This window comes from Podarcis liolepis, assembly GCF_965112155.1.
Source record: "Podarcis liolepis genome assembly, chromosome: 3".
Taxonomy (NCBI): domain Eukaryota; kingdom Metazoa; phylum Chordata; class Lepidosauria; order Squamata; family Lacertidae; genus Podarcis; species Podarcis liolepis.
Genome location: NC_139557.1, coordinates 16,143,736 through 16,155,987, shown reverse-complemented (window position 1 = coordinate 16,155,987; position 12,252 = coordinate 16,143,736). Strand labels below are relative to the sequence as shown.

Genomic DNA, 12,252 nt, shown 5'->3' with positions numbered 1-12,252 from the left:
CAGACTCCACTAACCCAGAAATAGCGCTTCAGGTTAAGAACTTTGCTTCAGGATGAGAACAGAAATTGGGCTCCAGTGGCGCGGCAGCAGCAGGAGGCCCCATTAGCTAAAGTGGTGCTTCAGGTTAAGAACAGTTTCGGACCTCCGGAACGAATTAAGTACTTAACCTGAGGTACCATTGTACATGATAGAAATATACGGAAAGGCCTTACAAGTATTTTTTTTTCTCTTTTCTCTTGCTTTTTTATATTTTGGCTTTTAAAATATTTTTATTCTATAGTTTGATTTTTATTGTATTTTATCTTGAAAATTGTTAATAAAACATTTTTTTGGGGGGGGGGGAGGAAGGAAATGGACTGACTGTGGTCCTGCTACTTCAGCAGACATATTAGTTGTTAACTAGTTTGGTAACTTGGGCCAATATTAGAAGCCCAAAGTATTAGAAGCACCACCATTTGGCTGATCAGTGGTGCCTGCAAATCCCATGGCAGATGTAGGGCAGATGTAGGGCACTTTTGGCTTCGCCAAAGCTCCCTTATGTGTCCAGTGGGGAGGCCTGCCAAACTAATGGGCTGGAGCTTCCCTTCTGCAGGAATACACAAATAATTAGCTGGATGTTGAAGTCTGTCTGTTTATGCAGGGAAACGAAACCTGTTTTATCATTTCAGATCCGAGACCAAGCTCGCCAGTACGACACCAGGGAAGGAACGATGACGTCGAACGTGATGAAAGATTAGAAGAGCGAAGGGGAGATAGGGGTGAAGACCGAAGAGATGAAAGACAGAGGGAGAGGGAGAGAGAACGCGAACGCGAGCGAGAAAGGGAGCGCGAGAGAGAAGCTGAACGTGAACGTGCCCGTGAGCGAGAACGCGAGAGAGAAAGGGAGAATAAAGACAGGGAACGGGACAGGGATCACGACAGAGAAAGGGAGAGGGAGAGGGAAAGAGAGAGGGAGCGAGAACGGGAGCGAGAAAGGGAAAGGGAACGAGAGCGTGAACGAGAGAGAGGGCGTGAAAGAGAGAAGGAAAGGGAGCGCCAGAGAGAGTGGGAGGACAAGGAGAGAGGAAGAGAAGAACGCAGAGACAAAAGAGAAGACATCCGGGAAGAAAGGGCCACACGAGATAGTCGCGAAGAGAGGAAGTCAAAGTAAGTTTGGTTTTTAAAAGAAAATGAACTGATATTTAGAATGGCCAGTTTGGCAGCATCAGACGGCAAAAGGACTAAATGCCTCTATGGTTAGGCCTGCAAAAGGATAATTGATTGGGGATACATTGAAGGTTCATATGCCATATGGTCAAAAAAAATTTTTTAAAGGAAGACTAGTGGACACTTTACTGATCCCTTGTAAAATTTTGATCTCATAGAATGATATAGTTGGAAGGGACCCCCATAGGTCATGTAGTGCAATTCGCTGCTATTTGTTACAGTTCTGTTTGTTTTTATGGTGAAAGATGAGAGATTTCTTAGAAGTGCATAAGTGTATTTTTTTTTGCCTGATATAGAAAACGTCACAGAAATGAAAGTAGCCCCAGCCCTCGTAAATCACCTAAGCGCCGACGTGAGCACTCACCTGATAGCGATGCCTATAACAGTGGAGAAGATCAGAGTAAGTAAAAGCATGCAGTCCCCATGCTAGATGCAGATTAGAAGTAACTGCTTTCATTTCACAAGCTCAGATAGCAAAGGATGACTTAAAAGTATATGCCTTTGTATGTCTGTATGTATTTTATTTCTGAGTTGTATGTGCAAGGCTATCATTCTTGCAGAGATTTGCTTTCTTAAGTGAAGCATTTATCTTGCATTTTGCATTTCAAAGTCCGTCCTATTTCTGATACTTACCTTCCCCTGCCCATTTTAGAGGCACTTTACCATGATCATAAAGATGTGAAAATGCCAGAACATTTGCAGATTAGCTAAAAACATGAGTGGAACTTGAAAAAACAATGAAGGCTGAGTTAATTAACAGTGGCGACTAACATGTCAGTCTGCAACTTCTCCTTGACTGTTGGCTGTGCGAGCACAAAACTCCAAAAATTAGAATTTAATCTAATTTACCATGTTTATTTTACTTGTATTTAGTAAACAGAGCTAATAATTTTGAAACTGCCACTTTCCTCATGCTGTAATTGCAATTCTTATCCATTCATTGCGAATTAGATTCTGAAAAAGAAAATGTTATAGTTTAAAATGTTAGAAACATTTTCACCAAAAGTACATCACTGATGTTAAATGTGCAGTCTGGCCAAAGATATTCTAGAGTATCCTTCTTTACTTTCAGGTGGTGTTTATAGGATAAGGAAACAGTTTATATGTATTGATGGCAGTTTTCTTATGAGCATCTTTCATGTCAAATGTGTTTGTGGGGTTTTTTTTTTAAAAAAAATGGACATTTAAAAACGTAACCGGCAACGGGCGTACAAGGAAGTCAGTCGCTTAATGTTGGATATGTGCAGGCCACTTAGTTGTGACCTAAGCGAGACAATCAGATGTTAAGGGCCTGTTCAGAAAAGAAGTGTCATGACGTATTTTTCATCTTTCACAGACGAAAAACGCAGATTACTGAGTCAGGTTGTACGGCCTCAGGAATCGCGCTCACTTAGCCCTACGCACCTTTCAGAAGACAAGCAGAGCCGGTGGAAAGACAGCGACCGAAAGCCGGAGAGAAAGGACAGCTCCAGACACTATGAGGAAAGTGATTTCAAGGAGCGGAGTTCTTCTTCTGGGGACAAACAGCGAGAGCAGCGGGAGACCAACGAAAGTTCAAGGAGCCGGGTGCAAGAAAACATAAGCAACCGGGCTTCTGAAGAGCGAGAGGCTGCTGACCATGCACACGAAGATAAGAAAAAAGTTAAAATACAGAAGAAGGCCACGAAGAAGAAGAAAGAAGATGACGTTGCGCTGGAGCGCTTTGTTAGCGAGCCGGCTCCAGAGAAAGCCCAGGTCTTTTCTCCCAAGAAAGCGCAGAAAAAGAAGAGCACTGAAAAGAAGCGCAAAAGATCAAAAGGAGATTCGGAGGCTTCTGATGAGGACAGCGGCCCACACCAGAAAAAGAAAAAAGGCCCAAGGACACCACCGGTAACCACCAGAGAGGAGCTGGTGGAAGCAGTGCCTGAGAAACCTGTGGTCATAGAAGCCGCGCCCAAGAGAGAGGACACAACGTTTAGCGACTGGTCGGATGAGGACGTTCCAGAGCGTGGGGAAAGTATTCTGGAGAGGAGTTCGGAGGAGCCCCACAGAACTAGCCATCGCGCGAGGACTGAAGCCGTGGAGGCCCCTCACCATAAACCCACGGAAGAGAAGAGAAGCAGCAGTCTTTGTAGCAATCGGAGCCGTACCTCCAGTCGACTTCGCTCGCCCTCCAATGATTCTGCACATCGTAGCGGAGATGACCAGGCTGGCCTTAAGAAGATCCTGCATAGCAGCGCCGGCGACAGAGAGAGAGAGAGGAGGTGTCTAGAAATTGCCGAAGAGCGCAAGTCAAGAATTGATCAACTAAAACGAGGGGTTCCCAGCCGCAGCACCTCTTCAGGTAGTTCCACTTGTGTTGCTCTGCTTGCGCAAGCTGCCTCTTCTCGCTTTCCTCAGATTCTCATAATACCTCAGACCTTTGCTAAGCATCAGCCAACACCAGGGAGAGGCTGCAATGGGGAGAGGATCAGGAAAGTTGCTGGCTTCCACTTACCCAAGTGTTGTATAAAACAATTCCTCTTGTGAGCCAGTGTGGTGTAGTGGTTAAGAACGGTAGACTCATAATCTGGGGAACCGGGTTCGCGTCTCCGCTCCTCCACATGCAGCTGCTGGGTGACCTTGGGCTAGTCACACTTCTCTGAAGTCTCTCAGCCCCACTCACCTCACAGAGTGTTTGTTGTGGGGGAGGAAGAGAAAGGAGAATGTTAGCCGCTTTGAGACACCTTTGGGTAGTGATAAAGCGGGATATCAAATCCAAACTCTTCTTCTTCTTCTTCTTCTTCATTGACGGTTGGTTGTTGGTTTATGATTTTCCTGATGCTACGCCCTCTTTAAATTTTGAAACTGATTTGTAGACTTCGTTATTGTCTTCATTAATAGCGTGATTTTGGACTCAAGTAGCCCCCATGGCGGCTTTCAGTTAAAAATGGCATCATAAAACAATAAACAAACCATCATGCCTTTTCTAACCATGGAACATCTTTAGATGTTCAATGGCAACTGCTTAGATCCTTAGTAGCATCACCTTTGCCTGTATTCTAAGGCGGTCCTATCACAAATATACAGTGGTGCCCCGCTAGACGAATGCCTCGCAAGACGGAAAACTCGCTAGACGAAAGAGTTTTCCGCTTTGGAGGTGCTTCGCAAAACGAATCTCCTATGGGCTTGCTTCGCAAGACGATAATGTCTTGCGAGTTCTTGCGGGTTTTTTCCCCTCCCCCCTTTTTTCTAAGCCGCTAAGCCGCTTATCAGCTGATCCGATAAGCCGCTAATAGCGCTAATCCGCTAATCCGTCAATGGGCTTGCTTCGCAAGACGAAAAAACCGCTAGACGAAGAGAATCACAGAACGGATTCTTTTCGTCTTGTGAGGCACCACTGTATTCTGCCCTTGCTGGTTGGGGATAAACATTTCATTTTGACAAAATGTGGGAAGGTGTAAAGCTGCATCTTCAGAGCAGAAGCATCCAAACCTTCTGCTTTCCAGGAATCCTTCCCAGATTGACTCATTTGCTGAGGGAGTTTTTCCTGTCTGCCAAAGAAACCTAGAGAATTGTAAGGGTGGAGGTCTGGGCACATAGGATCATACCCTAGCTTGTAAAGCAGCACTTAAACCACAGTTTCCTAGTGTGGACATCAAGGGAAACCATGTTCTAACAAAGCAGAATATCACCTTCAAAGGGGAAAAGCAAGAAGCGACCTGGCGAAACATGGCTTATTTTCAGCCAAGCTCTGTTAGGTGTGTAGTCCACGTACAACATAGTCATGCATCTGCTTAACACTTTTATCCAGATCGACAGGATTCAAGGAGCCACAGTTCCAGGCGAAGTTCTCCTGAATCGGATCGCCAAGGTCATTCCAGATCTGGGTCCTTTGACAGCAGGGAAAGGGTGCAGGAGAGAGACAGGCATGAGCACGATCGTGAACGGGACCGACGAGAGGCGAGGCAGAGAGACTGGGACCGAGATACAGCCAAAGACTGGCTAAGGAACAGAGAGCGGGACAGAATTCGCGAACGAGAAAGACAGCGGGAAAAGCGAAGGGATACAGATCGTGAGAAGGAGAGGCTACTCCTGGAGAACCCTGAGAGAGATCGAGGTGCCAATATTTCCTCTCAAGCAGAGTTATCCAAGCACAGTGAAACAAAACCGGGCAAGGAGCATCCAGAATTTGAGGTGATCTATTTGGACTCTACCTCCCTCGAGAAGGAAAGGCTAGATAAAGACTTGGGACCTTTGCAAGGATTCGAAGATGGGGTTGAAGCTGAGAAAGTGGAACATTTAGAAGGTGATGTATTATCGGTCTGTTTTTGCTGTCCAAATACCCAAATGAATCTTCTTGTTGGAGAATTGAGTGTTTCATCGTCTTCTTGTTTGAGGTTTCCGATCTTGGGTCCTCTTCACAACACCACCTCAGCAGTGTAGCCAGAGCCCTGAACAGTGTAGATGCCTCTAGAAGAGAGTGTTTGACTCTTCTTCCATGACCTCCAATGCAAATTATTCTCATATTCTCTCTCTCTCTCTCTCTCTCTCTCTCTCTCTCTCTCTCTCACACACACACACACACACACACACACACACACACACAGTTGCTCTAATAGGGTTGGGGAGGGACATGGACATTATCTTCATCCTCTGTGCCCTGCCTCTTGGAGCCAATTGCACTGAAGAGTTTATGCCAAGGGAAAGAGACAGGAGGAAAAGGTTGCAACATATTTCTCCCCAAACACTGTTTCCCTGCTAACAAGAACAGTAGGAGATCCTAATCTCATCTCCTGCAGCATGTTCAGTTGGCGCTTAAAATGACAACAAAAGTGTGTATTTAGTATGGAAAGTTTCTTGTTAAAACCCTTAACCAAATGGGTTTTAAAAAGTCTTCCCAAATATAATATGCAGCTCACATTTGGTTTGGATCCAAAAACGGCTGTCTGCTCACACCGAGGGGTGAACTCTGGCTTTTGCCCTTTGTGCTTCAGCCTCCCACATCCCATGCCATTTCAAAGAGGGGCCCAAGACTCTGGAGCATTTTGGGGGGGGGAGACAGGCAACTTTAGTGGGATCACTCTTCTATAAATTGAACTGGACTCTGACATTAGGATCCAAGCCATGGAAGGCCTGCATTTCATTGATGTTGGTATTAGTGAACTTGAAAGTTAAAACAGATATGTTTTGGCACTGTTCTTCTGTAGGCGGGGATGATGAAGTCAAAATAGATGATATGCAGTCAATGGGATCCGGTGCCGGAGAATATGAGCCAATTAGTGATGATGAACTGGATGAAATTTTGGCTGGTGATGCTGAAAAGAGGGAGGATCAACAGGACGAGGAGAAGATGCCAGGTGATATTATTATTATTATTATTATTATTATTATTATTATTATTATTATTATTATTTTATTTATACCCCGCACATCTGGCTGGGTTTCCCCAGCCACTCTGGGCGGCTTCCAACAGAACACTAAAATACAATAACCTATTACACATTAAAAGCTTCCCTAAACAGGGCTGCCTTCAGATGTCTCCTAAAAGTCTGGTAGTTGTTGTTCTCTTTGACATCTGGTGGGAGGGCGTTCCACAGGGCAGGTGCCACTACCGAGAAGGCCCTCTGCCTGGTTCCCTGTAACTTGGCTTCTCACAGTGAGGGAACCGCCAGAAGGCCCTCGGTGCTGGACCTCAGTGTCCGGGCAGAATGATGGGGGTGGAGACACTCCTTCAGGTATACTGGACTGAGGCCGTTTAGGGCTTTAAAGGTCAACACCAACACTTTGAATTGTGCTCGGAAACGTACTGCGAGCCAGTGTAGGTCTTTCAAGACCAGTGTTATATGGTGAGTTTTAGCAGTCCTTTTTATGTCAGGCCTGTGTGAATTGAAATAAATTCAACCCCTTTTGTTTTATGTCTACACAGCTTCTATGTAAAGATAATCTGTACTCTGCAGCCTGCCTAATTTGTACACATTAAATGAATTGCCTTCATTTTGTGATTTTGCTTAATTCCACTTCTGTTAGTCATGGGAAAGGGGGGAGAAATTTTCCTATTCTCTTAAGTTTTGTATCCCATCTAAATAACAGAATAACATACCAGTTTCTGGTTTGTAAACAGTGCTTAAAGTACAGCTTCCTGGTCCAGATCATGGGAAACCATAGTTTTAAGAAGTCATGACTTCAGCACCAAAGCTGGGAACATGATGGGAGGGGAAAGGAAAGGAGCCGTTGTGGCGTAGAGGTTAGAGTATTGGACTAGGACCTTGAAGAGCAAGGTTTGAATCCCCACTCAGCCATGAAGCTCCCTGGGTGACTTTGATCCAGTGACCATCTCCTACCTCATAGGGTGGTTGCGAGGATCAAACGTGGAGGAGATCCATATACACCACCTTGAGATCCTTGGAAGGTAAAGCTGGTGTATAAATGTAATGAATAAATATGGATGCAGGACTTGTTCCCAGTCTAATAAACCATCACTGGTTGCGATGTCTTGGCACATCCCACTTGAGCCAGTCACTGCCTCGCCTCCTAATCTGCATCACAGGGTTGCTGTAGAGATGATGAGGGGTAAAACTCTGTATGCTACCTTGAGCTCCTTGGAGAAAAGATGGGATATAAATGCAACCAATAAGAAAATAAGAAATAAGCTTAATAGCCAAGTGACTTGGAAAGAGTTTAAAATGTGCTATGATATTTTTTTTAAAACCCCAAACTTTACTGTTTAACTTCTGTCCAATTATTAAGAGATTCCTCTCTTCTCCTCCTCCATCCCCCTTTGCTAGAGAGTAGCTGGCAACTGTCACCATATTTTTCGCTCCATAAGACGCACCTAGTGTTTAGAGGACGAAAGTGGGAAAGCCCTGTTTTTTGGGGGAGCAGCTCACAGTTGTGCAGCTTCTTTTGCAAAGGGGAAAAGCCCCATTTTTTGAGGATCAGCTCAAAGTTGTTGAGCTTCCTTTGCAAAGGGGAAAAAATCCTGTTTTTACGGGGTTCAATTCACAGTTCTGCAGCTTCTTTAGGAAAGGAAAGGGAGCTGTTTCTACAGTTTCCAGACAGATCAGCCAGTCACATGTTGCTGGGGAAACAGACAGCCTCTGCCTGCAGAACATTCAGCAATGGAGGCCTGGACAAGGGGCCGGGGCTGGAAAGGGAGCCAGCGATAGACCACACATTCGCTACATAAGACGCACAGACATTCCCGCTTCCTTTTTAGGAGGAAAAAAGTGCATCTTATGGAGCGAAAAATACGGTAGTTTAATCAGAAATAGATGTCCTGTGAATTCCAGATTTCTAGCCATTTAAGGGACTGTGGTATCCATTGTATGGTAATAAGTGAGAGACCATAATTTTTTTCAGCACTGCCTTATATGTCCTGTTGAGCGGAGGAATAACTTCTTTTTTGTGTGTGTTTTCAGATCCTGTGGATGTAATAGATGTAGACTGGTCTAGTCTAATGCCAAAGCAGCCCAAAGAGCCGCGAGAGCCCGGAGCTGCTCTTCTGAAATTCACTCCCGGTGCTGTTATGTTGAGAGTCGGCATTTCCAAACAACTCGCCGGCCCCTCGCTCTTCACCAAAATTAAAGAAACATGCCAGAGAACAATAGAGAAGCCTAAAGGTAATAATTGGCTTGCCGGATCTGTCCAAATGAAGCTAGAAAAACATCCAAGGATTTTGTTAGTTTTGTATACGTAAAGGTATACCATTAGGTCCAGTCGTGACCGACTCTGGGGTTGCAGCGCTCATCTCGCTTTATTGGCCGAAGGAGCCGGTGTACAGCTTCTGGGTCATGTGGCCAGCATGACTAAGCCGCTTCTGGCGAACCAGAGCAGCACACGGAAACGCCGTTTACCTTCCCGCCAGAGCGGTACCTATTTATCTACTTGCACTTTGACGTGCTTTCGAACTGCTAGGTTGGCAGGAGCAGGGACCAAGCAACTGGAGCTCACCCCGTTGCGGGGATTCGAACCACCGACCTTCTGATTGGCAAGTCTGATTGCGACCTTCTGATTGGCTCTGTGGTTTAACCCACAGCACCACCCGCGTCCAGTTGGCCTGATTAAGAAGGAAAGGCCCTGCTATGTGGCAAATGGTAACATGCTTATTGAAAACCATGCTACTTCTGTTTCAAATGGCTCCCAGTGGACCCAGTTGAGTTTGAGGGTTGTGAAAGGCACTTTCCCAATAGGCAAATTAAGCACATAACCCACAGTGCCACCCGCATCCTTAGTTTTGTATGGGCTGTATCAAATCCGCGTCCTTAGTTTTGTATAGGCTGTATCAAATCAGCCGTTTGAAATGTCCATTCAAGTAGCAACATGCCCAATAAGTATGACGTGCGTAAGGGGATTTGTGTATGTGTTGCTGCTCCGTTGAAATATTGAAATGTTGCACACAAACCATCCAAGATCCTTGAAAGTGATATGGAAGGTAATATTTACTCTCACTATAAAGTATCCCCAAGTGCAACACTTTAATTTTCTGCATAGGAGTGAAAAGCCACCGTTCACTTAGCTGAGGGGGAAATAAAGGATCAGAGAAACTCTTGGGATGTGGGCCACTCATAAGTTACCATAGTCTCCTGATGACCCTAGTAATCAAATTTGGTGCTCCATCATTCACTTTAGTTACACACACTCTTCTCTTGACATAGTACAGCTGTATATTGGTGTCTTATCCATCATTTTACCAACGTTTTCTTAATATTATATTCTTTATGTTGCTTTTCTGTAGATGCCGAGAACTTATTTGAGCATGAATTTGGGGCCCTGAACATGGCTGCCCTGCTGCGAAAGGAAGAGCGATCTGGCCTGTTGTGTAATCTTGGTCCCTGTTGCAAGGCCCTGTGCTTTAGGAGAGACTCCGCAATCCGCAAGCAGCTAGTCAAAAATGAAAAGGCAAGTGCACCTAACAGGCCACCGCATCACAAACACATTTTAAACACTCAGTAATTGCAAAGCGACTTGATCTTTTAACTTTGAGACTTGTTTCTATGGAATCATCTTTATATGCATCTAAACCAACCTGACGTACCCTTCCCTTGTTTCGTAAGCCACCTAAGTTAGGTTTCTTCTGCAAATGGGTTTGGTACTTGTCCAGATACCATTTTTTTTCCTTTTAAAAAGTGGCAGAAATTTACCGTATTTTTTGCTCTATAAGACTCACTTTTTCCCTCCTAAAAAGTAGGGGGAAATGTGTGTGCGCAGCTGTCCCAGAAGCCAGAACAGCAAGAGGGATCGCTGCTTTCACTGCGCAGCGATCCCTCTTGCTGTTCTGGCTTCTGGGATTCAGAATTTTTTTTTTCTTGTTTTCCTCCTCCAAAAACTGGGTGCGTCTTATGGTCTGTTGTGTCTTGTAGAGCGAAAAATATGGTAATTGATGGCTGAACACTAGAGGCTTTTAAGACCTGATGACTTCTCACTTTTGTGGCTGTTTTAAGATGCTCTTCTCCCCTGAAATAATTCTAGATGCCTGCGGAAATTATCATTTTCCAGACATACTGCTAAATGTTTTTCCGATAAACCAGGCACTGTTCATTAGCACTAGTTGTGTAGCATCTTTAAGTTCATAGAGTGACAGTGTCTGAACCCACCAAGCAGCTGTGACTAACTTGGCAATTGTTCTCCATTCAAACAGGGCACAACCAAACAAACCTACACAAATCCTCCAGTAGTAGACAACGAGTTACTGCGCTTGAGTCTACGGTTGTTTAAACGCAAGACTGTTCGCCAAGTTTCTGGACAAGAAAAGACAGAGGACACTAAGCTTCCACAACCTTATATCCCAGAAATCTGCATGTCCTGAGCTGGTCGGTGTCTCTGGCCTTTTCACTGTTTGATAATAGTTGATGTTTCCATCTTTATTCCTGTGAAGAAGTATGTTTGTGCTAGAAGAGGAAAACACTTTCCATACGTACAGTGTGCATTACGAGATGGGATAACAAAGAAGGTTGTTTGTACAACAGTTCAAAGACCTTTCTGTTTGGTTCACTGCATGTTTTTAGTACATCTAACAACAGATCTTATTTAAGAACTCACTTGTATTTAAGTGTTTGAAGATGTCCATTTTTGGAGACTTGTTTTGTCACCTGCTATTAAATTTTTAAGAAAAAACATGAGATTTTTAAAAAAGGCTTGTGTATAAAGTTTCTTCTGCAAGATTTTCTTATCAATGAGGTTTTTTACATTTAGTGCAAAGCTGTGCCTCGTTTAGTCTGTAGCATTCATGTCAAAAATACAACCACATAAAGTCTTGTTTTCTCAGTGTGTGAACATTGTACTGTTACCTTCATTTTTGGGCTAGCATAATTTAGCTTCAGCAACACAGAAGCTAATAATGTGGTAGCTCTTTTTACAGATGAATGCATTGCTTTTATAACCATTGCTTCCGTCTTCCTAAGTGGAAACACTTCCCCAACCAAAGGTAAATTGTTTGCTTGACTAATAGGAGAAACACCTGTTCCAGGGAACAAGGGTTGAGTAAGAAATAACCCCTTGCTTCAGAATACTCAAAGTACAATGTAGATTAACCTGAGAATAACAATTCCCATACAGTGGTGCCCCGCAAGACGAATGCCTCGCAAGACATTCTAAGCCACTAAGCTGCTTATCAGCTGATCCGATAAGCTGATAAGCCGCTAATAGCGCTAATCCGCTAATCCGTCAATGGGCTTGCTTCGCAAGACGAAAAAACCGCAAGACGAAGAGAATCACAGAACGGATTCTTTTCGTCTTGCGAGGCACCACTGTATAATGAAATTAGTTTATATACTAAAAATATAGAAATACATCTCCGCAAAACAGTCTAAAAGGGAGAACCCTTTTCTACTGAAGTGAATGGAAACATTCAGAATGATTAAATGGGATCAAGGGTGCAGTATAAATGTAACCTCCCTTGTGGGGTTTAAGTTAAATCGCATGGAGTTGTTGCTTATGACTACGTCTCCCTATTTTGCTGGCTGAAGTGCTGATGTTTTAGGTTTTAGCAGTACATACCAACATTACCAACATGGGGATGCGGGTGGCGCTGTGGGTTAAACCACAGAGCCTAGGACTTGCTGATCAGAAGGTCGGCGGTTCGAATCC

The 12,252-nt window shown here is 44.3% G+C and overlaps 1 protein-coding gene across 3 annotated transcripts in view; it reads left to right on the top strand.

Moving 5' to 3' along the window:
- Nucleotides 1-11,435, top strand: part of ZC3H13 (zinc finger CCCH-type containing 13) — a 51,188-nt gene extending 39,753 nt beyond the window's left edge. For all 3 annotated transcript variants that reach the window (XM_083493744.1, XM_083493746.1, XM_083493745.1), the window contains 8 exons: nucleotides 669-1,146; nucleotides 1,503-1,606; nucleotides 2,543-3,529; nucleotides 4,979-5,473; nucleotides 6,375-6,524; nucleotides 8,586-8,786; nucleotides 9,902-10,065; nucleotides 10,805-11,435. In XM_083493744.1, coding sequence (XP_083349870.1) covers nucleotides 669-1,146; nucleotides 1,503-1,606; nucleotides 2,543-3,529; nucleotides 4,979-5,473; nucleotides 6,375-6,524; nucleotides 8,586-8,786; nucleotides 9,902-10,065; nucleotides 10,805-10,972 — 2,747 coding nt within the window. In that variant the 3' untranslated portion in view covers nucleotides 10,973-11,435. The remainder of the gene's footprint in view (nucleotides 1-668; nucleotides 1,147-1,502; nucleotides 1,607-2,542; nucleotides 3,530-4,978; nucleotides 5,474-6,374; nucleotides 6,525-8,585; nucleotides 8,787-9,901; nucleotides 10,066-10,804) is intronic.
- The last annotated feature ends 817 nt before the right edge of the window (nucleotides 11,436-12,252 follow it).